Source organism: Sciurus carolinensis, chromosome 9 (assembly GCF_902686445.1).
Source record: "Sciurus carolinensis chromosome 9, mSciCar1.2, whole genome shotgun sequence".
In the NCBI taxonomy this organism is placed as follows: Eukaryota; Metazoa; Chordata; class Mammalia; order Rodentia; family Sciuridae; genus Sciurus; species Sciurus carolinensis.
In genome coordinates, this window is record NC_062221.1 from 67,464,355 (window position 1) to 67,489,247 (window position 24,893).

General features: G+C 39.0%; 1 protein-coding gene across 1 annotated transcript in view; it reads right to left on the reverse strand.

The window, feature by feature from the left end:
• The window catches only part of Rubcn (rubicon autophagy regulator), a 70,906-nt gene that overhangs the window by 11,310 nt on the left and 34,703 nt on the right, over window positions 1-24,893 (reverse strand). The window contains 9 exon segments of the mRNA XM_047563760.1: window positions 12,329-12,403; window positions 15,325-15,426; window positions 16,137-16,175; window positions 16,178-16,346; window positions 18,606-18,721; window positions 19,468-19,563; window positions 21,610-21,654; window positions 22,990-23,523; window positions 24,267-24,423. Of these exon segments, the coding sequence (XP_047419716.1) occupies window positions 12,329-12,403; window positions 15,325-15,426; window positions 16,137-16,175; window positions 16,178-16,346; window positions 18,606-18,721; window positions 19,468-19,563; window positions 21,610-21,654; window positions 22,990-23,523; window positions 24,267-24,423 (1,333 nt within the window).

Below are 24,893 nucleotides of genomic sequence, written 5' to 3' on the forward strand. Positions count from 1 at the left end.
CACCCAGCCTACAGGACCTCCAGTTGACCATGCCCAAACCCCCGAGCTGCAGTTCCCCATTTGCCAACACATTTGGAAGCCAGAGTGGCCATCTTGGATAATCCTGGAAGCTGTAGCTCTGATCTTTAGGTGGGGCAAATTCCATCCTGAGACGCCCGCTGGAGACTTGAAGCTCATAGTCAAGTACCTCTCATACATCAGGTTACTGAAGACTGGGAGGTTCGAATACTATGACTGTTATAGTGTAGCTTTTCTTTTTAATCCTTATTGAAAAATTTTAAGTTTTTATTTCTTTACTTTTCTTGCTCTCTTTTCCTTTTGTTTACCTGTTTCCCCAGAGTCTCTTTCTCCCTTTTCACATGCTAACAACAAACTTCTTTTGATTATAATCTTTCCATTATCTAGAACTTCTATATATTCTTTTCTTATCCCACTAAAAACTACATTCTACACCCCCCGCATCCTCTTTGTCCTCCCTTAGAAACTGCAGACCTTATTGCAAATCTGTTTGTTATACCAAAGATAATAATTGAATACATTCTGTTTATTATGACAATATTGTTAATGTCCTCATAGGGGCTATTTGGTCTAGGACTGCATACTGTCTGAATGGGGCACTGCTAATATTGATCTTCCCCTTAAAGAAAAGGTTTTGGAAACCTATAGAGGCACTATAAGCCTATAGGGGGAAAACTGTAATACCCGAGATCTGCACTGCTACAGGGGAATATACATGAACAACATGAAAAAACAAGGGAAGAAATGATTCAAACAAATCTAGATTCTATATTAATAGAATCCAGTGACAGTATGGTAGAAGAAATGTCAGAAAAGGATTTCAGATTATACATGATTAAGATGATTCGTGAAGCAAAGGATGAGATAAGACAGCAAATGCAGGCAATGAATGATAATACCAATAAGCAGTTGAAAGAGCACCTGCAGGAAGCAAAAGAACATTTCAACAGACAGACAGATTCTCAAAAAAAAAAAAAAAAAAAAAAAAAACAAATGGAAATCCTTGAAATGAAAGAAACAATAAACCAAATAAAAAACTCAATGGAAAGCATCACCAAAGACTAGACCACTTGGAAGACAGAACCTCAGACAATGAAGACAAAATACTGAATCTTGAAAATAAAGTTGCCCTAACAGACAAGATGGTAAGAAATCATGAACAGAATCTCCAAGAACTATGGGACATCATGAAAAGACCAAATTTAAGAATTATCAGGATTGAGGAAGGCACAGAGATACAAACCAAAGAAATGAACAACCTATTCAATGAAATAATATCAGAAAATTTCCCAAGCCTGAAGAATGAAATGGAAAATCGAATATAAGAGGCTTACAGAACACCAAATGCACAAAATCACAACAGATCCACACCAAGGCACATTATAATAAAAATGCCTAACATTCGAAATAAAGATAGGATTTTGAAGGCCATGAGAGAAAAGCATCAGATTACATATAGGGGGAAACCAATACAGATAGCAGCAGATTTCTCAGTCCAGACTATAAAAGCCTGGAACAACATATTCAAGCTCTGAAAGAACATGGTTGCCAACCAAGAATCCTATACCCAGCAAAACTAACCTTCAGATTTGAAGATGAAATAAAATCCTTCCATGATAAAAGTTGAAAGAATTTACAAATAGAAAGCCTGCACTACAGAATGTTCTCAACAAAATATTCCATGAGGAGGAAATGAAAAACAACAATGTAGGTCAGCAAAGGGAGGAACTACCTTAAAGGAAATCCATTCAAAGAAGAAACCAAGCCAACTTAAAAACCAAAAATAAGCCCAAATGACTGGGAATACCAATCATATCTCAATAATAACCGTGAACATTAATGGTTTAAACTCATCAATCAAAGACACAGACTGGCAGAATGGATTAAAAAGAAAGACCCAACAATATGCTGCCTGCAAGAGATGCCTCTCATAGAAAAAGACATCCACAGACTAAAGGTGAAAGGATGGGGAAAAACCTACCATGCACATGGACTCAGTAAAAAAGCGGGGGTTTCCATTCTTATATCAGATAAAGTGGACTTCAAGCCAAAGTTAGTCAGAAGGGATAAAGAAGGACATTTCATACTGCTTAAGGGAACCATGAATCAGGAAGACATAATGATCATAAATATTTATGCCCCAAACAACAGTGCATCCATGTACATCAAACAAATTCTTCTCAATTCCGGGAATCGAATAGACCACAACACAATAATTCTGGGTGACTTTTAACACACCGCTTTCACCACTGGATAGATCTTCCAAACAAAAACTAAACAAAGAAACCATAGAACTCAATAACACAATCAATAACCTAGACTTAACAGACATATATAGAATATTCCATTCATCAAAGAGCAAATTCACTTTCTTCTCAGCAGCACATGGAACCTTCTTGAAAACAGACCATATGTTATGCCACAAAGCAGCCCTTAGGAAATGCAAGAAAAATAGAGACACTGCCTTGTGTTCTATCAGATCATAATGGACTGAGAGTAGAAATCAATGACAAAATAAAAAACAGAAATTACTCCAACACCTGGAGACTAAATAACATACTATTGAATGAAACATGGATAACAGAAAACATCAGGGAGGAGATAAAAAAATTCTTAGAGGTCAATGAGAACAACAATACAACATTATCAAAATCTCTGGGACACTATGAAAGCGGTACTAAGAGGAAAATTCATTGCATGGAGCACATTCAAGAAAAAAATAAAATGTCAACAACTAAATGACCTAACATTACAGCTCAAAGCCCTAGAAAAAGAACAGAACAACACCAAAAGTAGAAGACAGGAAATAATTAAAATCAGAGCTGAAATCAATGAAATTGAAACAAAAGAAACAATTCAAAAAATTGGCAAAACAAAATGTTGGTTCTTTGAAAAAGTAAACAAAATAGAGAAACCCTTAGCCACACTAACAAACAGAAGGAGAGAGAAAACTCGAATTACTAAAATTCGTGATGAAAAAGGAAATATCACGATAGACACCACTGAGATACATAACATAATGAGAAACTACTTTGAAAATCTATATTCCAACAAAATAGAAAATACTGAAGACATCGACAGATTTCTAGAGACATATACTCCTCCCAAACTGAACCAGGAGGACATACACAATTTAAACAGATCAATATCAAGCAATGAAATAGAAGAAGCCATCAAAAGCCTACCATCCAAGAAAAGCCCAGGACCAGATGGATTCTCAGCCGAGTTCTACAAGACCTTCAAAGAAGAACTCATTCCAATACTTCTCAAAGTATTCCAGGAAATAGGAAAGGAGGGTACCCTACCAAACTCATTCTATGAAGCTAATATCACCCTCATACCCAAACCAGGAAAAGACACATCAAGGAAAGAAAATTTTAGACCAATATCCTTGATGAATATAGATGCAAAGATCCTTAACAAAATACTGGCACACCATATCCAAAAACATATTAAGAAAATATGCACCACGATCAAGTGGGTTTTATTTCTGGAATGCAAGGATGGTTTCACATCCATAAATCAATAAACGTAATCCATCATGTCAACAGAGTTAAAGATAAGAATCATATGGTTATTTCAATTGACACAGAAACACAACACCCCTTCATGCTCAAAACACTAGAAAATATAGGGATAGCAGGAACATACCTGAACAATGTAAAGGCTATGCTAAGCCCACGGCCAACATCATCCTTAATGGAGAAAAACTGAAAGCATTCCCTTTAAAAACGGGAAAAAGACAGGGATGCCCTCTTTCACCACTTCTATTCAACACTGTCCTTGAAATACTAGCCAGAGCAATTAGACAGACTAAAGAAATTAAAGGGATACGAATAGGAAAAGAGGAACTTAAGCTGTCACTATTTATTGATGACATGATTCTATATTTAGAGGATCCAAAAAACTCCTCCAGAAAACTTCTAGACCTCATCAATGAATTCAGCAAAATAGCAGGTTATAAAATCAACACACAAAAGTCTAAAGCATTTTTATACATAAGCAATGAAACATCTAAAGGGAAATGAGGAAAACAACTCCATTTGCAATAGCCTCAAAAAAAATAGAATACTTGGGAATCAATCTCACCAAAGAGGTAAAAGATCTCTACAATGAAAACTAAAAAACATTGAAGAAAGAATTTGAGGAAGACCTTAGAAGATGGAAAGATCTCCCATGTTCTTGGATAGGCAGAATTAATATTATCAAAATGGCCATACTTCCAAAGGCACTATACAGATTTAATGTAATTCCAATTAAAATCTCTATGACATTTCACACAGAAACAGAAAAAGCAACCATGAAATTCATCTGGAAGAATAAAAGACCCAAAATAGCCAAAGTAATCCTGGGCAGGAAGATTGATGCAGGAGGTATCACTATACCAGAAATTAAACTCTACTATAGGGCAATAGTAACAAAAACGGCATGGTACTGGCACCAAAATAGATAGGTAGATCAATGGTACGAGATAGAAGACACAGAGACATACCCACATAAGTACAGTAACCTCATACTAAACAAGGGTGCCAAAAACTTACAATGGAAAAAAGATAGCCTCTTCAACAAATGGTGCTGGGAAAACTGGAAATCCACACGCAGTAAATGAAACTAAACCCCTATCTCTCCGCTGTTCAAAACTCAACTCAAAATGGATCAAGGATCTAGGAATTAGACCTGAGACCCTTCACCAAATAGAAGAAAAAGTAGGCCCGAATCTCCATCATTGTTGGCTTAGGACCAGACTTCCTTAACAAGATCCTCTAGCGCAAGAAATAAAAGCAAGAATCAATAAATGGGATAGATCCAAACGAAAAAGTTTTTTCTCACCTCAGGAAACAATTAGCAATGTGAAAAGAGAGCCTACAGAGTGGGGGAAAATCTTTGCCACACACACTTCAGACAGAGCACTAATCTCCAAAGTTTATAAAGATCTTAAAAAACTTTACACCCAAAATACAAAAAACCCAATCAATAAATGGGCTAAGGAAATGGGCAGACACTTCACAGAAGATGATATATAGATGATCAACAAATATATGAAAAAGTGCTCATCATCCCTAGTAATTAGAGAAATGCAAATTAAAACCACCCTAAAATTTCATCTAATTCCAATTAGAATGGCTATTATCAAGAACACAAGCAGTAATAAGTGTTGGCGTGAAAGTGGGGAAAAAGGCACATTCATACATTGCTGGTGGAGTTGCAAATTGTTGCAGCCACTCTGAAGAGCAATATGGAGATTCCTCAGAAAGCTTGGAATGGACCCACTATTTGACCCAGATATCCCACTCCTTGGTTTATACCAAAAGGACTTAAAATCAGCATACTGCAGTGATGCAGTCACATCAATGTTCATAGCTGCTCAGTTCACAATTGCTAGATTGTGGAACCAACCTAGATGCCCTTCAGTTGATGAATGGATAAAGAAATTGTGGTATATATACACAATGGAATATTACTCAGACATAAAGAAGAATAAAATTATGGCATTTGCTGGTAAATGGATGAAGTTGGAAAATATCACGCTAAGTGAAATAGGCCAAGACCAAAAACCAAGACCGAATGTTTTCTCTGATAAGTGCATGACAATATATAACGATGGGGGGGGGGAAGAGAAGAATGAAGGAACTCTGGATAGTGTAGAGGAAAAAGGCGTGGGAGGGAGTGGGGACAGAAAAACAGTAGAATGAAACACTATTACCCTATATATATGTATGATTACATGAATGGCATGAATATACATTGTGTACAACCATAGAAATGAAAAGTTGTACCCCATTTGTGTACAATTAATCAAAATATGTCTGTATAAATAAAAAAAATTAATAAAAAAAAGAATTCATTCCTGAAGGACAGCATAGGGAGGGCAAAGAACTTCTCTGGAAATGCCTGGTAACCAACAACTTTTCAGGGATTGTCAACATCTTTACTACAGAAACCTCACACACAACTATAAGAAACTATGATAGACTTTCCAAAGCATATTTCTCATATGGGACTTTGAAAAGGATTTCTAATAATGAATGCCTACACTTCCAGAGACCTCATTTGCTCAAACACTTTTGATGTGGGGGATTGTAAAAGTCATGTTTGAGAAAGGCAGATAGATCCTAACCAATCATAAAAAGGCTGTTTTGATAAATCCCATCTCTTACTTCCTTTGATGCCCAGTGAAAAAACCTTTTCTCCCTAATTAAGCTTACACAACAATCAGTCTACTGTCCGTACTCCTCAATAGAGTTTCTAAGTTATATGTTACTCTGCACTTGGCCATGAGTAGCTGAATTGTTCATTACATGTTTCCATCATATACAGATTTTTTTGTATGTACAACTAGATTATAAAGTCTCCTTGTGAGAAAATGAGATTGTGTCTAATTCTTCTTTTGGCTCCAAAATACTTAACACATAGTTGTGTATACAAACATATACTCAAATAATATTGTTGACAAATTAATGACACAAGTTGGTTAATAGAGTTAAATTTTTTAAAAAATATTTTTTAGTTGTAGATGGACATAATGCTTTAATTTTATTTATTTTATTTTCATGTGGTGCTGAGGGTTGAACCCAGTGCCTCACACATGCAAGGCACGTTCTCTACCACTAAGCTACAACGCCAGTCCCAGAATTAAATTTTTTTTTGGCAGGGGGCAAGTACCAGGGATTGACTCAGTGGCACTTAACCACTGAGCCACATTCCCAGCCCTTTTTTGTATTTATTGAGAGACAGGGTCTCACTGAGTTGCTTAGCACCTCACTTTTGTTGAGGTTAGCTTTGAACTCACAATCTCCTGCCTCAGCCTCCCAAGCTGCTGGGACTATAGGCGTGTGCCACCATGCTTCACACGTGGCCAGAATTAAAATTTGTTGACTCATTTTCATATGCTCTCAAAGTACAGAAGAATTATCCATCAACCAAGTTTTTGCTAGTAATTAACAACGTCTATTTTATTTAACAACAAAGATGTTCATTTATATCATATGTTTTCTGCTTGAACTTGAACCACTAAAATCCGGATCATAATGCCCTGCTAGTTGTCTAATTTCATTATAATTAGTGCTAGTGGAGAAAAGAAAAGGCTAGGCAACAGTAGAACAGACAAACCTTCACACACCATTTGGCTTACATTTACATAGGTAATACTTGAACTGCCTTGGATTGAACATAAATCTTACCTTGTCTTAGTAACCCTCACAGTGCTTTGTACACAATTGGTTTTCAAAAATATTCCTAGAAGAATTATTAATTGGCTAAAAGCAATTAAAAGGTTCTGAAATTTTCATCTTGTTTGGGAGAAGGAAAAAAGAAAAATCTTAGACAAATATCCTTGAATAAGAAGCTGACCAATTTTGTTACTTTAGGACTAGCTTATTAAAGAAAACAAGACACACTAGAAAGAAGTGATTGAGAATTCATAGTTGCTAAGGAAACCACTGTCTCCATAAAAACTACAATCCTGTGGCACAAAATGAAGTTCATGTCAATGATAAGCCACACATGACAGTGGTTCCATAAATCACATTGTTTAGTGATATAGTAGCTATCTTAGTTTGTGCAAGTATACTCCATGATGTTCACCTAATGACATGTTTCTCAGAATATATCCTCATATTTATGCAAAGCATGACTGTTTTTAGCAATTCTTTAGCCTTTGTTTTTTTTGAGAAAAAAATCATTCTCTTCTCTTTATAATATATAATCACTCAGGTGCAATGGTGCACACCCATAATCCCAATCACTCTGGAGGCTAAAGCAGGAGGATCACAAGTTCAAAGCCACCCTCAGCAACTTAACGAGGCCCTGTCTCAAATTAAAAAAAAAAAAAAAAAAAAATGAAAAGGGCTTGGGAAGTGGCTCAGTGGTTGAGTGCTCCTGGGTTCAATCCCTGGTAGGAAAAAAAAAAAAAAAAAAGCATATAATCAAGTCATACTTTATCATGTTTCTTTCTTTCTTTTTTTTAGGTTAGAGGTACATGGCACAGAATTCCTACCTAATCAGAAACATTTCCAAGAGTGTGGAAAACCACAGTGCTTTAGGGGTAAAGATCTTTTACCCCCAGGGTGGAAGAAGATAGGCAGCACCTAATATCAAAAGGGACATGACACCTGCTCTGGTCATCTGCTGCATCCTGCTACTCTCTGGTCAGGTCAAGCAGATGACTAATTCAGTGCAGACAGAAAACTAGTTGAAGATGAGGACAGAAGTAGACCAGGGTCATACATGCTACCACTGATGTAGTTCAGTGGTAGCATGTATGAAGTCCTGGGTTCAATCCCCAGCACTACATAGAAAGTAGTCCAGGGTCTCAGATAATTAAAGAGTAAAGAGAAAGGAAGTCATTCAACTAGATGAATTAAATGTACCCAAATGAGAGCTCTTGAGAAAGAAGTCTGAGAAAACTCACCTTCCAAGTGAATTGAACATAATTATTGTGGAAAGCCATCCATCAGAATCAGCAGAATCAGGCTTGGCTGAGCCATGGGACACGGAAGTCTGACTTCTATCAACTGACAGTCAGGAGAGACTGTTTCAGATAGCCTGGGGTATGTGACTTCTGTGCAGAGTGGCTCACCGCCTGAAAAAATGCTAATCCTACTGAAATGACCGGCTAAAGCAAATGGCTTCCTTAACTCCACCCCATCCTGTTCCACACAGAAGCAGCTCCTCCTGGTCCCCCTTTATCTGCACAACTATAAATAAAGGGAAGGTGGGCTCCTTGATCACTGTTAGAAGCCAGATCTTAGCACGGCTCAATTTGCCACACCCCCTTTGATTTAAAAAGATAATCGTCTCCTGTGATTATTTTAATAAATAAGTTTCTTAGTGATTAACCTACAGCTGGTTTATCCCTCCAACAGAAACCCTTTCCCTCACCCACACTGAATGTGGAAGAAACCCTACAAATTATGAAATTTTTTATTGATCTTGTATACAAAAACAAATATTTTTTTCCAAGAGAACCAACTGCAAGTGCTTTTGATGCTTTAGACAGAATAAGGTTATTACTATAGACTGAAAAACAGAATATATAAAAACAAACAAGAATTATGTTTTATAAATAGAAGAATATTTCGTATATCCAGCTACTAGTATTGGTACAGTCTGGGAAAAACTACTTAGACCTTGGTACCTTAGCAAAACCTGAAAGTTTTTAAATGACAAAAGTAAGGCATAGAGTCAACTTCAGAATTTATTGGCCAGTTTGATGTTGCTATCCATTCTGATCTCCTTCTAGTAGATAAGATGATACCCGACATATCTAGAAATCAACACCAAAAAATTTCAATAATTGCTAAGTCAAAAGGAAATTTTTTAAAATAGAGAACCACTATTTTAAAATATTATTTAGTTGTCAAAGAACTTTTATTTAATTAATTTATTTGTATGTGGTTCTGAGAATCAAACCCAGCACGTCACACGTTCTAGGCAAGCACTCTACCACTAAGCTACAACCACAGCCTGAGAACCACTAGTATTCTCTTAAAAGAAACAAATTATTAAAAGGGTGGGAGGAGAAGCAACTGATTACCTTGAATTGGACATAATTTTAAAACTTGTCAGAAAATACAGTTCATGAGTATTCCTCTTGAATTATACCAGTTACCAATTTATTGCTTTTTAGCCACAAATCTACCTTTATTTTTGCTCACAATGCATTAGAGCTGGATCCATAATCATTTCTCCTCTGCAAGCTGACACAGTGTTCTTTATCAGTGGAAGGCACTGAAGGGACACTGAGGAGAAAGAAGTATGCCTTGTGTGCCTTTGCAGCTGAGTGCCACTAGATGGTACCTCTCAAAAACAATTACCCTCAACGATCCCTAGAAAAGCTTTACAGTGAGTGCCAGATGCCTAGTACCTTCCCATGAACTGTTTCCCAGTACTATTTTGAGTTCAGAGACAAGACATTTCCCTCCACCCACCAATACACACTCCAGACAATGGTTTCCCAGAGAAGGCTGTTGGCATGGCACCTCCTAGTAGACAGTGTTCCCTGGTACTACCTCAAAGCAGCTCTTAAGCTTCTCTACCATTCAGTGAGCCAGGAGGTAAGGATCTCAGGCCCAGGAATGTGGCTATCTTTTACATTTGTTCTTTCCCCACGTGCTCTATCCCAGCCTTAGGAAAAGTAATTGCCATTTACATCTGTCCTTTCTGCTTCTCTAGAGTTCTCTTTACTCCTTATGATCCAATCTCCAATTACTTCAACCCCCCCACTATAGTTAGTAATTCTTAATATTAAACTTTTCCTATTCAAATTATTATAATTTGTCTCCTGATTGGACCCTGATAGGTACATATATGTAGAAGAATGAATAGAAGAGGATGAAGAGGAGGAAAGAGGAAGAGGAAGAAAACGAAGTAGTAGAGTAGAAAGAAAAACAAAACCAAAGAAGGTGAAAAGATGATATGATAGTGAGTTATAAATGAAGAAGTCAGACACAAAAGAGCACATATCATATGACTGCATTTATATGAAATGTCCAGAAAAGGCAAATCTAAAAAGGCAGAAATTAGATTAGTGGTTGACTGAGGTTGTGGATCAGACAGGTAATAACTGTAAGAGATCTTATTGGGTGTTTTAGTCAGCTTTTTTTTTTTTGCTGCTGTGACTAAAAGATCTGACCAGAACAATTGTAGAGGAGAAAAAGGTACTTGGGGGCTCATGGTTTCAGAGGTCTCTGTCCATGGATTCCTCAGGCTCCATTCCTCAGGGCTCAAGGTGAGGCAGAACATCATGGCAAGAAGAGTGTAGCAGAGAGAAGCAGCTCACATGATGATCAGGAAGCAGAGAGACAGAGAGAGACCCCACAACCAGATACAAAACATACCCCAAAGGCACACCCCCGATAACCCACCTCCTCCAGCCACAACCCACCTGCCTTCAATTACAACTCAGTTAATCCATCAGGGGATTAATTAATTGACTGGGTTAAGGTTCTCATAAGAAATTATTGGGTTACTTTCCTTTCATTCCCTCTCCATAATGTGTCTGAGGCAAGGTACCTCTCCCCATTCTCCCTGTCCCTCAGACTCCAAAGAATGGGGGTCACAAGAAAAAAGATTTCAGTTGAAAATTTTTTTATATCCTGGTGTAAAACTTGCTGTGTATACAAAATTTTGAAAGCTCCCAAAATTGGGAAAGGAAGGATGTTAGGAAGATCAAATAAAGGAATGCCTTACGAGTAAAGCAGACTGAGTATATGCTGATGAAATAGCTGACAGTTGATAGGTGCACCAGCAAAGATTGTGGTTGTAAACACATTAGAAACCAGTTAAAAAGTGACAGGATAATCACCTCTCAAGCAGCAGTTAAAATACATTACACCAGGGGCTGGGGTTGAGGCTCAGTGGTAGAATGTTTGCCTAGCATGTGTGAGGCACTGTATTCAATCTCAGCACCACATAAAAAGAAATAAACAAAATAAAGGTACTATGTCCATCTACAATTTTAAAAATTAAGAAAAAACATTACAACAATGCAGGATTAGAGAAAAATGAACCTAATTATTTTTATTTCTCTAATCTTGATCTAATCTGATATAATTATTTCAAATTCTAGTGGTTGACAATATGAACAGTCATAAACATTAATTAACTTTACTAAAAGGTATGTGTCTGGTACTGGGGATCGAACTCAGGGCCTTGCTAGGCAAGTGCTCTACTACAGAGCTACATCCTATTCCTTTTAGTGTTTTTGTTATTGTCCTTTGTGTTTTAAAACCATTTTAAGTAGAATACTGTTACTTTTTTTCAATTAACCCCAGAAAACCTGCTTATTTGAATCACAAAGCAATTACTAAAGATGGCTATTTATAGCAGTAATTCCTAATTGTATATGAAGTACCTAGACAAGGTAGCTTTCTGAAAGTTGGATCTGCAAATTTAAAACTCTGAAGTGACACTAAGTTTCATGCCATTCTGTCCTACTTTTGCTGTCTGAATGTGTGACAATAGCTTAGTTATATGTTTGAACTAAAATTCTTTGACTATTTCTTTCTAAGCCACCTACTACCTCCATACTCCATGACACTTAATCTAAAATGATCACTGTAGGGAAGAATCAAAAAGGACAAACTCAATGAGGAGGGCTGTTAGAATCATATGAGGAAAAATATCTGAATATCTGAATTGTTCCTGGCTTCTTATTCTGGCTTAAGTCTAGTTTTTTCTAATAAGATCTCCAGACCAAATAGTCCTCATTACCTTGACAGGTACCACAAGGTCAAGTACATACAAAAGCTGGTGCAAACATTTACACACATGCATGTATAAGCACATCCACGCTTCCAACATAGGCTACCTGAGAACATGGAGGCCATTGACACTGAGAGTCCGTTCTTTGACATGTGATTCAGGTTAGATCCTTCGCTATCATCTGTGTAATGATTATAAAAGGGGGCCCTTTAGTTTTCTGATAGGAAATAAACTGATGATATTGACAATTCTATACCACACGTTCCTAGGATCAGGAACTTCCCCAAACCAGTCTAGCCTCAAGGACCTCCCAAGATAATGGTTCTTAATCAGGGGAGATGTTGGCCATATCTGGAGACATTTTGACTCTCAAGTGGGGAGAGGGTCACTACTGGCACCTGAGTGGTAGAGGCCAGAGACGATGCTAAATATTTTACAATACACAAGACAGTTCTCACATCAAAGAATTGCACTGCCTAGAGGATGAAAACCCTGCCCTAAGGTCTTTTCCTTCAAGGATTTCTAAACTAACTACGGAATTAGTTGATTAAACATCTCCTTGGAGCCCACAACTACAGCAACAGTTTCCAATAGGAGTGTACTTTATGTTTACCCCAGGCAGCTTCCTTCCAGACTAAATAAGCTTCCCAGTTCCCGGCTTTACTTCAGGAAACATATTTAGCCTTCAAATGGACTGTTCCACACCTGATAAAGCAGCAAACTCAGAATTTGCCTTAATATTACCCTCATGAAATTCCGCTGCTGTTCCTGAGAGGGTGGAACCCTCTCAATTTCTTCTAATTTTGGAGATCAAGTCAATCACAGGCTATGGCACAACAAAAAATAAATGTATGGCAGTGTGGTGGTACAAGCCTGTAATCCCAGTCACTTGGAGGCTGAAGCAAGAGGATTGCAAGTTCAAGGTCAGTCTGGCAACCTAGGGAGATCCTGTTTATCCCTACTTCCTAGCATAGAGATCCCCAAATCCTTAGATTTTTCTAAGTCATAGAAATGTCTTTTACTATTAATAAAGAATCCCTTTCAGTCATCCCTGAGTGTATATGAATGAACTAACTCTTAGAAGACCCCTAGACAGTTTCAGGATAGGGCTGGCCACCAGAAGAACCAACTACATGATTAGTGAGTTGGAACTTTGACTTCCCCTTTACCTCCATGGAAGACAGAGGGGCAGAAGATTAAGTTCAATTACCAATGGCCAATGACTTTAATCAATGATTCCTACATAATGAAACTGCAATAAAAACTTGGAATGAAAAGGTTTGAGGGAGCTGCCTGGTAGGTAAACAAATCAATGTGCTAGGAGGGTGATGTACCCTGCCTGACTCCACAGAGACAGAGGATCATACACTACAGACTGTTAGACTTGTTATAGGGCAAGATAGATCTTGCCCTATCACTTCTTCATGGGGCTATTTTTTTGTATCCTTTATAATAAACTGAAATCATACACATAATGCTTTATTTTTACTTTTTTCAGTACCAGGGATTAAGCCCAGGACTGTCTGACTACTGAACCACATTCCCAGCCTTTTTTAAATTTTGAAACAAGGTCTCACTAATCTGCTGCTGGTCTTACTAAGCTGCTGAGGTTGGCCTTGAACTTGCAATCCTCCTGCTTCGACCTCCCTAGTTGCTGGGATTACAGATCTGTGCCACCATGCCTGGCAATATAGTGCTTTCCTAAGTTCTGAGAGTCATTCTAGTGAATTATTAAACCTGGAGAGAGGGGATAGGAACCCCTGAATTCACAGTCAGCAGGGAAGAGCGTGGGTGACCTCACTTGCATTTGTCATCTTAAGTGGGACATTAATCTCATTTAATACAACTGACCTCCTGGATGAGAGCCCCTCCCCTTCTATATGCTGACACTTCTAACGACAAGAGTCTATGATTCTGTTACAACGACTTAGCACTAGTAGGTCAGAAATTAAAGTTCCACTTGTGAACTTGATTTATTCTTTTTTGCTTCCTCCTCAGTGATTCTTCTTGTCCCTTTGTTTTAGGGATATTATAAAGCTCCTTTTGAATACTTAGAAACAATTTTAGGTATATCATGGGACACAGGAGGATAGGATTCTAATTTCATGAGGTATGGGTCAGCCCAATGAACCAGAAGGGATAATCATACTGCAAATGAATAAAAAGCAACAGGGTGACTTCAACATCAGACTGCTCCACCTGGAACACTTCCTTTCAGGGTTCTTTTTTGCTTAACTTTTAAAAGAGATCCCAGGTGTAATATCAGTCACTTGTGAGGCTGAGGCAGAAGGACTCCAGGTTCAACTCAGCAACTTAGCAAGGCCCTAAGCAACTTGGTGAGACCCTGTCTCAAAATAAAAATTAAAAAAGGCTAGGGATGTGTCTCAGTACAAAGCACCCCTGGGTTCAATCTCCAGTAGCCACCCCTCCCCAATTTTTTTCTAAAAGGGGTTTGGGGACTGGGGTTGTGGCTGGGTGGTAGAGGGCTCGCCTCACATGTGTGAGGCACTGGGTTTGATCCTCAGCACCACATAAAAATAAGTAAATAAAAAATAAAGTATTGCATCCATCTACAACTAAAAATATATATTTTTTAAATGGGGTGCTTGGGGCTGGGGTTATGGCCCAGTGGTAGAGCACTTGCCTGGCATGTATGAGGCACTAGGTTCGATTCTTAGCACCACATATAAATATATAATAAAATAAGGTCCATTGACAACTAAAACAAAAATTTTTAAAAAAAGGGGTGCTTGGTTTGGTTTGGTGGAGTGAACCCATAAAGGGGTTTTGGTTTGTTTGTTTGTTTGTTTTTTAAATTTTTTTTGTAGTTGTATATGGACAGAATGCCTTTGCTTTATTTGTTTATTTTTATGTGTTGCTGAGGATGGAACCCAGTGCCTCACTCTGCCACTGAGCCACATCTCCAGCCTGGGTTTTGTTTTTAAACCTGAGAAGTTGGTCCTTTCAGTATCCTTCATGGGTTACAACATTCCCTAATGGTCCATAATGAAAGTCTTCTACTTAGGGAGTTTCACAGCATATGATTCCAAATTGAAAGAAACAAATAATAAAAGCTCTCTGTAACAAAGTATCACTTCTTACCTTGGATTTCAAATTCATCAACCTCATCAGCAGAGCCAGAGTCAGAGAACTGTGCTGAATCACGTGAACTAAACTGGGAGCTACTGGAGGTAACCCGAAAGCCTATTAAAAACAATAATAATAAGAACAACAACAATAAATAAAACAGAAAGAGATCTCCTACTCCTTCCAATGTCACAGTAAAAGGTAACTGGTATGACTTCAACAGAGAGATGTAATAAAACCTTCACTAAAGTGAAGCTGTTGACGTGGAAACTAGTTCTTGTTGATTTATCCCCTTAGAAGACTTCACGTAAATAGGAGGTACTAGCATTTGGGAAGTCAATTTGGGATCAGTGGTCTTAGTTCTCCTTATATCAGAAACCTATTTTGAAAGGAAACCATTTCTGGAATAAGTATTTCTAGTCTGGTAACAAAATAGAACAAAATAGATGTAAGGGTGATCTGGCTGTGACATCTGTCACCCGTTGATCACTAGGGTGATTTGGCTGATTTGGCTGGCTAAGCGGGTGTTCCCCTTCCTCCCTCACTACTCCACGTGAATCCCTCCCAAAGCTGTGTGCTTGATCAGAGAGGACGACAACCTTCCCCGACAAAGGAGGACCATCTTTGGTCAAGGGTATATGAGTAGCAGCGCTCCTCTGCTAGAACCTCCAAACAAGTTCTCAAAAATAGAACAAAGTAATATCTTTCTGACAGTGAGGAAACCTTGGTTTGGGTAGACTTTCCAAAGGGATACCAGAAACAAAAGCCCTCAAAGCACTGAACTGTCTTGAAGCCATTATGAAGCAGGGACAAAAATGTTCACTAACTTCCATGCTCAGTCTCCTGGTATATAGGGAGCAGATGTTAGTGCGGATCTGTTGGCGCCGAAGGCGGATCTTCTGTTTCAGTTCCTGGATCTCTTTATCACTGTCTTCTTCCTCTACTTCCTCTTCTTCTAGGCACTGGCTCATCATGTTGCACTTCATTAGCTCGATGGCAGCAATCAAGGACTCTGAAATGCTGAAGTGGGCATTCTCCTAGGGAAAGGCAAGTAACAAGTTGTATGGCAAGGAACTAAAGTAAGCCAGGCACAATAGCACACATTTGTAATCCAGCGGCTCGGGAGGCTGAGGCAGGAGGATCCAAGTTCAAAGCCAGCCTCAGCAACCTTAAAGAGGCCCTAAGCAACTTGGTGAGACCCTGTCTCTAAATAAACATATAAAAAGGGCTGGGGATGTGCTTAGTGGTTAAGCACCCCTGGGTTCCATCCTTGGTACCAAAAGAATAAAAGGAACTAAAAGTATTGAATGCCTCACTTATTATATTGTTGGCATACCTTTCAAGGTATGCACTGCTCTTATCAAAAACACCCAGGGGAAATGCACACTTCTACCATAAGGAAAGTAGATGATCTGAAAACCTGTTCTAAATTCTCTTTGCTGTCCTGACCATTTTCTACACAAAATGAAAAGAAAATCTCAGCTGGTCAACCCAAGACCCAAGCAGCATCAAGTACCCCAAGGGGTACCGTTTCCATTCCAACAAGTACCTATCATGAACCAGGAAAAACTCAGCAAACTTTAGAGCAAGAACATATTAGTAGGAAATTAACTGCTCAGAGAGAAGGTGGTTCACAGAACCACTACAGCAGACGATAAACCACTTCAAGTTTCCTCAAAGAACATAGGGCTAAATAATATCTCTGGTACTGAACAGGTGAATGTATTTATGAAACAAGGAACAGTGATCCACCTTAACAAAACTTAAGTACAGGCATCTCTGGTAACAAAGATTTCACCATTATAGGTCATGGTAAGACAAAGCAACTGTCAGAAATATTATAATATCTTAAACCAGCATGGTACAGACAGTCTGACTACTTTAAGGAAACTGGCTGAAGCTCTGTCCAGTCTGTGGAAGGAAAAGCACCACTTGCTACTGGAAAGGACGGTGATGGTGATGAAGTTCCAGATTTTTGGAGAATTTTGATGAGGCTTCTAAGAATGAGGCAAATGAATTGAGTCAACTTCTTTGAAGAAGCAAAACTTGAAGATGTTATTGGGAGTTGCTATTTATCTCATGACTGCTTTTTTAAATTATTTTGTTTGTGGACTTGATAAAATCTAGCACTCTAATATTTTTTCTTTTTCTTTTCTTTAGGTACTGGGGATTGAACCCAGGTGCTTAAACCACTGAGCAACATCCCCAGCCCTTTTTATTTTTTATTTTGAGATAGGTCTTGCTAAGTTGCTTAGGGCTCACTGAGTTGCTGAATCTAGCTTTAAATTTGTGATCTTCCTGCCTCAGTCTCCTAAATTACTGGGATTACAGACGTACACCACCACAGCCAGCTTCCCTAATATTTTAAGCCCAACCTGCTTGGATACTGCAGTTCTTTTTAGTTTTTGCTATATTCAATTCATTTTTTGTTAAATAAGCTGAAGAAACCTAGGAATAAAGTGTGAAAAGTTCTTCACCTAGCAAAGAAAAAAAGAGAAGATGCCCAGAAATTTCAATTCGGTTTTCTTTTCTAAGTTCATACACTCACACACGAAGTATTAAGGTAAATGTCTAAAGATAAGAATGTTTTGTTATCTATAAAATGCTGCATGGAGCCAGGCGTGGTCGCACACACCTGTAATCCCAGCAGCTTGGGAGGCTGAGGCAGGAGGATCTCGAGTTCAAAGCCAGCCTCAGCAAAAGCAAGGTTCTATGCAACTCAGTGAGACCCTGTCTCTAAATAAAATACAAAATAGGGCTGGGATGTGGCTCAGTGGTTGAGTGCCCCTGAGTTCAATCCCTGGTACCCACCACTGCAAAAAATGCTACATAGTGTTATTTATTATATATCTGAGCCTAAGTATAAAATACAGAAGTTAATTCTGGAAACAGTATTTATCTAAGGTTCCAGGATCAAAAACAATAATCAGTGGGCTGGGGAGATAGCTCAGTTGGTAGAGCATTTGCCTTGCAAGCACAAAGTCCTGGGTTCGATCCCAGTACCGCAAAAAAAAAAAAAAAAAACAATAATCATGTGGCTAAAATTCAAAATTCAATGTTTCTCTGCCCAGCATAACTTCTAGGATAAAATTGCTAATATTTTGGACTTGATGAGAAGCACACACTTCCTGAAGAGTTTCCCAGAAACAGAAATTGTAGGATCTTATATTTACTGCAGGCTATATACTCATATCACTGTTATATACCTAAAATCTCATTAGAACAAATGGCACCTCAGATCCTTAGGCCAGATCCTCCAATGAATGAGCTCCTCATCTGGCCCTTTGATTCCTCACCTTTTCGAGGTCTGCACAACTGCCAAAGTCTTGCTCAGAGAGGTAGCTGATGAGGGACTGTCCTTCTGAAGGTCTTCGGAACATCCCCTCTCCTGAGCACAGGTACTGACCACTCTCTGTGGGAAAATGGAATGTGAATGTAAAAAGTTCTGTCTTAAAAGGCAAATCTGTAACAGCCATGCTTCTTGAAGAAGTCTGAAGATTTTACCACTAAAGATGTTCTTAAGTCTTTCCAGATAATAAGAAATTAGAGGTTGGAAAGGTATCTATCTTCTAATAGAATTACTCAGACTTTAAGAGCACTAAGGCTTTTGGTTTGAAAATGGTGAACTACATGGAGAGAGTCTAGAGACAATCCTTTTACCATCTAAATTTATAGATGACATACTCTCCTCTCCCTCCTACTCCACACACACACACACACACACACACACACACACACACACACACACAATTTTTAAAAACCCATACTGAGAGTCAGAAAAGGACACAAGTAACTTCCTTCTGTGCATAATTTCCATGTGAAACTTGTCTTCTGGTAACTAAACCCAGATATTCAAAGGCCTCTTTTCAACATCCCTCTCACCCACTCAGAGAGCCATTCCATCTGGATCAACAGAGACATGCCGTGATAATACCTATGACATAAGAGAAAGTTGGACCTCAGAACCAGAGAGGATCAAGAGAAATAGTGGGTAACTGTGATTTCTAGTACAGGGGTTGAAGAAGGTGTGGGTCACACTGCACATTGTGTACTCTCCAAAGAGCTGAGTTGAGCCCAAAAGCTGAGGCCTTAGCAAGCAAGAGGGGAAATCAAAGACAAGACACCACTTCAGCCCTACCCTTCCTAGTACTCACTTACCATACTCCATATACAGAGATCTGGTTGTGCTGACTTCACTGCTTTGAGCAGAGTAGGGAAAGGGGCCTCTTAACTTCAAGTTATCATTGCAGGATTCTAGTGTCAGTGACAACACCAGGAAGTAAAAACATACATCAGAGTGTGCAACAGATAAATTCCCCACTTTGGAGTTTCAACATTAAATTGCTACCATTCCCAAAGCCCTCCCAAGAAGGAAAGAGGTGGCATACCAATAGTGAACAGCCCAAGAAAACAGAACATGTAGAGGAAAGGAGTTGGGAAATCAGTTGGAAGAGAGAAAACATAATCCAGAATGGAGCAACACAAAGTGAAAAAAATAAATTCAAAATGAATTAATGTAGTTATTTTACAGGAATATCAGCCAATTTCTAACCAGTTGACAAACAAATTTAGCAAAGAGTCTTTAGGGGTTGGGGTGTAGCTCAGTGGTAGAGTATTTTTTTGGTATACATAAGTGAGGTCCTGGGTTTTGGTTCTGTTTTATCCCCACACCACAAAAAAGAAAGAAATGAAGAGAGAAGAATCTTCAGATGGTAAAACAGAGACAAGCACATTAAATTTTCTGATACATGATACTACTAGGTTTTAAAAAAAAAAAAATCAGGTGGTTTACATTCACTAAGGAATTAAAAAAAACACAAAAAACAGCAATGTCCTTAAAAGCAGCATCAAGGCAGTGCTAAGAAGCCAAAGACAATGACCTTGAAACCAAAGGGCTCAGTGACTGGAAAAGGAAGGGAGCATTTCAGGAGAAGGTTGGCAAAGCAGGAGGTGCCTTGGAATAAGACTAGTAAGAGCTGGGAGTGGAAATATGGCAGCAGGCAGGGATCACAGGAAATGAGAAATTGATATTCCTCAAAAGGAAGCACAAAATTTCCAGTGCTAGAGGGAAAAGCAGGTAGAAGAGCAAGATGGGTGCCTGAGAAATGAGCAGGGTACTCTGGGAAGATGAATGACTGAGTCACACTTAACCCATTTCCCTGGAAAATGGTGCCAACTTGTCTGCTGCTTCTATTGCAAAAAATGCTACTACATGGTGGGAGATATTCAGTTTTATCCTTGGGCCTCAGGGACTTCTGGTAGCTCTAGCAGTGGCTCTGCTCCTCACCAATGAACTGAGGACAAACTAGCAGTCACCATGAAACCCTGGTAAGAAACAATGTCTTAGAAGGAAATTTTGAGATTCCCCAGTCAAACACAACAAAAACTTCCAACATCACAACCTTACTTCTTTACAAAGTATGGCCATCAGCCTTTGCACACTGAGTACACTACCACCTAATGCTGCCCACCCAACTAATTCTTGGCATTTCCTCACACTCACTCAAAATCTGTCTTCTTATAATTCTCATCATCTTAAGAACAAAAAACACTCTTCTAAATGATGATTCTCCATACTTTATTTCCTCTTTAACCTTCTCTTCTCAGAGTAGGCATACCAAGCAGTTTCACCCACTACCAGGAGGCCATGGTTTTCAGTCCTTTCTCACCACTCTGTCTTGCAGACACCTTCCTACAGCATTAATATTTTCATGAATCACAGTATCCAAAATGCAACACAAATCTCAGTATGAACACCACCATGAAAACCAAAGAAACAAGTCAATAGAAAAATGTGCAATGGTTGGAATGGGGTGTGGAAACTCATAGGGGAATGCAGACATATAAAAGAAAAAGGAAATGGGACTCTTGACAGGCAAAAAACATGCAAGTATATCCAAAACCACAGAAAGGGGATAAAACACATTCTGGTGTTAAGTCAAGGAAAATAAAGTCATCCACAATAAGTATTCAGTTAAAAGAAACATTCTGCCACTAATTCATCATGAGGCCTTACTTAGACAAACAGTAGGCCTTTTTTTCACCTTTGGGAAAAAATGAATTGCTAAGTCTTGATTCTGCCTTCCAGAATCTGTTGGGAGATTGAATAAGGCACGTCGAAGTTGTGGGCAGAACACATATCACATTAAGTATCAGTGTCATTTTACAGATAGGTCCCAGCATCATAACAGGACCAGACTAACCAGACTTGATTTGACACCAGACTAAAAGAGGTTTTCAACTAAGCAAGGTGGTCACAAAGGAGCAGAAGGGAGAGAAGGTAGAGGACTGGCTCCAAACCTGCAATGGGATCTTCAACTATAATGGTGATATTCCTGGGGCCTCCTGTAGGTAAACAGACAAGTATAGAGGAGAGTCCAGACAGAGCAAACAAGATTAGAGAGAAAGAAGAAAAAAACAAAAACAAACAAACAAAAAACTATGTCCTTTTACCTGGCAGAGGTGGGGACATAACTTCAAAATGAAATCCCAGTGCTAAGGAGGTATGACTCATACAAGAAGCTACACATGACCCACACTCCCTCAGACCCTCCTGCTGTAGGTCTACTCAGGCTCCCTTTCCTATGCAGGTTACCATGGTTTCTGGAATCCATGTGGATTCAAGAATGGGGGCAGGGAAGTTTTACATGCTCAAAGGTCAATGACCTGGAATATAGTAGACACCAGGTCTGCAGTAGATGTGACACGAGGTTCTAACCCAAGCACTCTTCACATCTAAGAAAGCTCATGGGAAAACAGGCTTTGATTTGGAGATTTTTCTCTTTAAAAGTTCTAATAAGTCAAATCAAATTCTTGAGGAAAACATAGATAAAATTTGCCATTAGAAAGTTTCAGATGAGGCCCTTAGGTTCTCATCTTTCTAGTCATTACAGAGAAGCAATGACAGCTCCAGTTGCTTAAGGGAATCCTTTTTGTTTTATTACATTCTTAATATTTTATTTCTGGGACTTTCTGACCCAGAATAGCTTTGGACACAGGTTATACCTTGCTGTTGTGGAGACTCTGCTGCAAATGAAATCCAAACAAAGTCTGCCAGATACCAACAACCCAGGAAGGATGATGTCAGGGAGATGGCAAAAGCAATGAAACCCACCTTTTCCAGGTCTAGGCCACTCTCTGCTATCACCTACTGTTTAGGTGACAGCATTCCCAGGGGTCAGGGCCTCTTTACCTGTCCCTCAGCCCCACCTGCTTGGTTACTAGGTCACATCACCCTATACTCATATTCCTAGTTTTAATTAGGAAAACCTAAGCTCACTCTGCTTCTCTCATACTGGTATTATATCCTGACCAATCTTCCAAGGAATCATAGGAAGGGGAGGAATTTAATGGGATTATTTTTCAAGCTCTAATATTTTCCCTTAGTCCAAGAGATCATTTAAAACTCGAAATGTGTTAAGTCACACTATCCTCTGATGCCAAGGAACTAAAAAATCCAGGAAAATATTTAGTATTTAGCAATATATAAAGGAACAAACATAAATATATTCAAGACATTTCTTGAATATCAGCATTACATTCCAAAGTTCTCTCTTTCATTATAAAGCAGAATCTCATGTCATCAAAAACAAAACCTCTTTCCAGTGCTTGGAAAGCCTTAGGAATGTTCCTAAACTCAGGGGGTCATCTTGCTAACTACTGATTGGTGCTCACCATTACCTGGGGCTCCTCTGGAAGCAATGTTGGTATCTGAATGGGAGCGAATATGGCTCTTCTTTGTCCCACTGGAGACAGTGACAGTCTGCCCCTCTGAGAAGCTGGATCTGCGAAGAACACTGGATAGCTGGTTCTGCCCGCCTCCCTCTTGGTCCCCTAAAGAAGAAGCAGCAGAATCTGGCTTCTGGGAGCTACTGGAGGAGAACAAATTGGAGCTGCTACTCTCGGCATTGCTGCTGTGACTCTGACAGCTGGTGGTCCGGCCATGGGGGTCCAGGTTGCCAATGGCCAGGTACTCAGGTCCCTCACTGGCCTCACTTGGGGAATCATTCTGGCTGCTGACCCAGGATGCCTCTATAGGGCTGGTCGGAGTGCTGGAGCTCATCTCATTTGGGGTCAATGCAGAATCCCTGGCTAGTGCAGAGTCTGAAAGCTGGGGGGCTTGGATGGTTTGATCCTCTGCTGGTGAGACGTGTCCTCTGCTTTCTTGAGGTTTCTGGGGAGCACCAGAGAGGGAAAAGGAAGTAGATCTTCTCTCTACAATATAAAAAGAAAGGATAAGGAGAAAGAAGGTAAGCTAACAACAAAAATAAACAAATAAATAAAACAGAGCATCTATTACCATAAGGCATAACACAAAAAATTTATTAAATTTTCTACTAGATCTAAGAAAGAAAGAAAAAAGAAAGAAAGCTAGCTAGAGGCCTGTGGTATACATGAAAAGGCTTCTCCACAACTTGAGACCAATTCTCTATCATTACTGAGTGCTAAGGACAGATGTTACCTCAGAAAAGGGAAGTCAATTAAAGTAAAAAATTATTTAGAAGCAGCTAGGTCAAGCTGCTCTCCTTATAGAGGCTTTATGTCCTGTTGTTATGCATTCCTCATTTGTAAAATGAGCAATAAAAATAACAAGGCCTCCTTCACAGGACTATTTTAAGGATCAAATGAGATAGTATGTAGCCTAGTATTTTGTAAGCACTCAAAAAATGTTAGCAATTATTAAATGCCTTCTTTAAATGTAGATTAGAAACCTAAAATAAACCCAAAAACATCATAAAATGTAGGGAAAAAAAATCTAAAAACATCTCTTTCCTCTATCACTTTAATTTTGTTAGACTCACTGCTATATAACTTTTTAAGATGTCCATTATTAAGATATGAAGTTTGACAACCTTTACCAACCCAAGTCTCAATTCCCAGCCTGTGAGCACTCACAAAGTCCTCTACTTTCCAGGCCTGGAGATACATGGAATGACCACCCCTTCCTGCACCCATACCTGAGCTGTGGTTGGGCATAGATTGGTGGAGGCCAGAGGAGGACCCAAAGTAGGAATGCTGAGCATAGCTGGTTGGAGGGGTACATGTGGAACCAGGCAGAGCTGTCAGGCTCTGGCTCTTTGTCACCAGCAGTGGGCTCTCGTGCTTTCTGGCAAACTAAAACAAAATAAACCATGTCATAGTCAAGGACAGAGGCCCTCACAGGAGGAGCAGTCAATACTTCAGAAATGCTGATAAAAGCTGACCTTTGGCAGCATGCCTGAACTATAGTGAGATCCTATAAACATAGCACAGCTACCTTCTAATGCAGCATAAACTGAAACTGTGAAGTTCAGCTGTACACTATAGCTTCTGCACTGGAATCCTTCTGTGATCTAAGTAGATGGAGTGAGCTTATTAGAGGTAATGAAATTTTATTTTATTACAAAATTTTCTTTATACCCAAGGGGAAAATGGCCCCATGTACTATTAACCCATATTAGGTCTGACACTGTAAACCCAACCCCTAATTCAGAACCATCTTTCTTCTCCCCAGCTCTTGGTCAAACCTGCCTTAAAGAGGTACTTACTCAGACCAAGGGTCACAAGGACTTAAAAAATACCTACACCTTGCCACCCCCCAACAT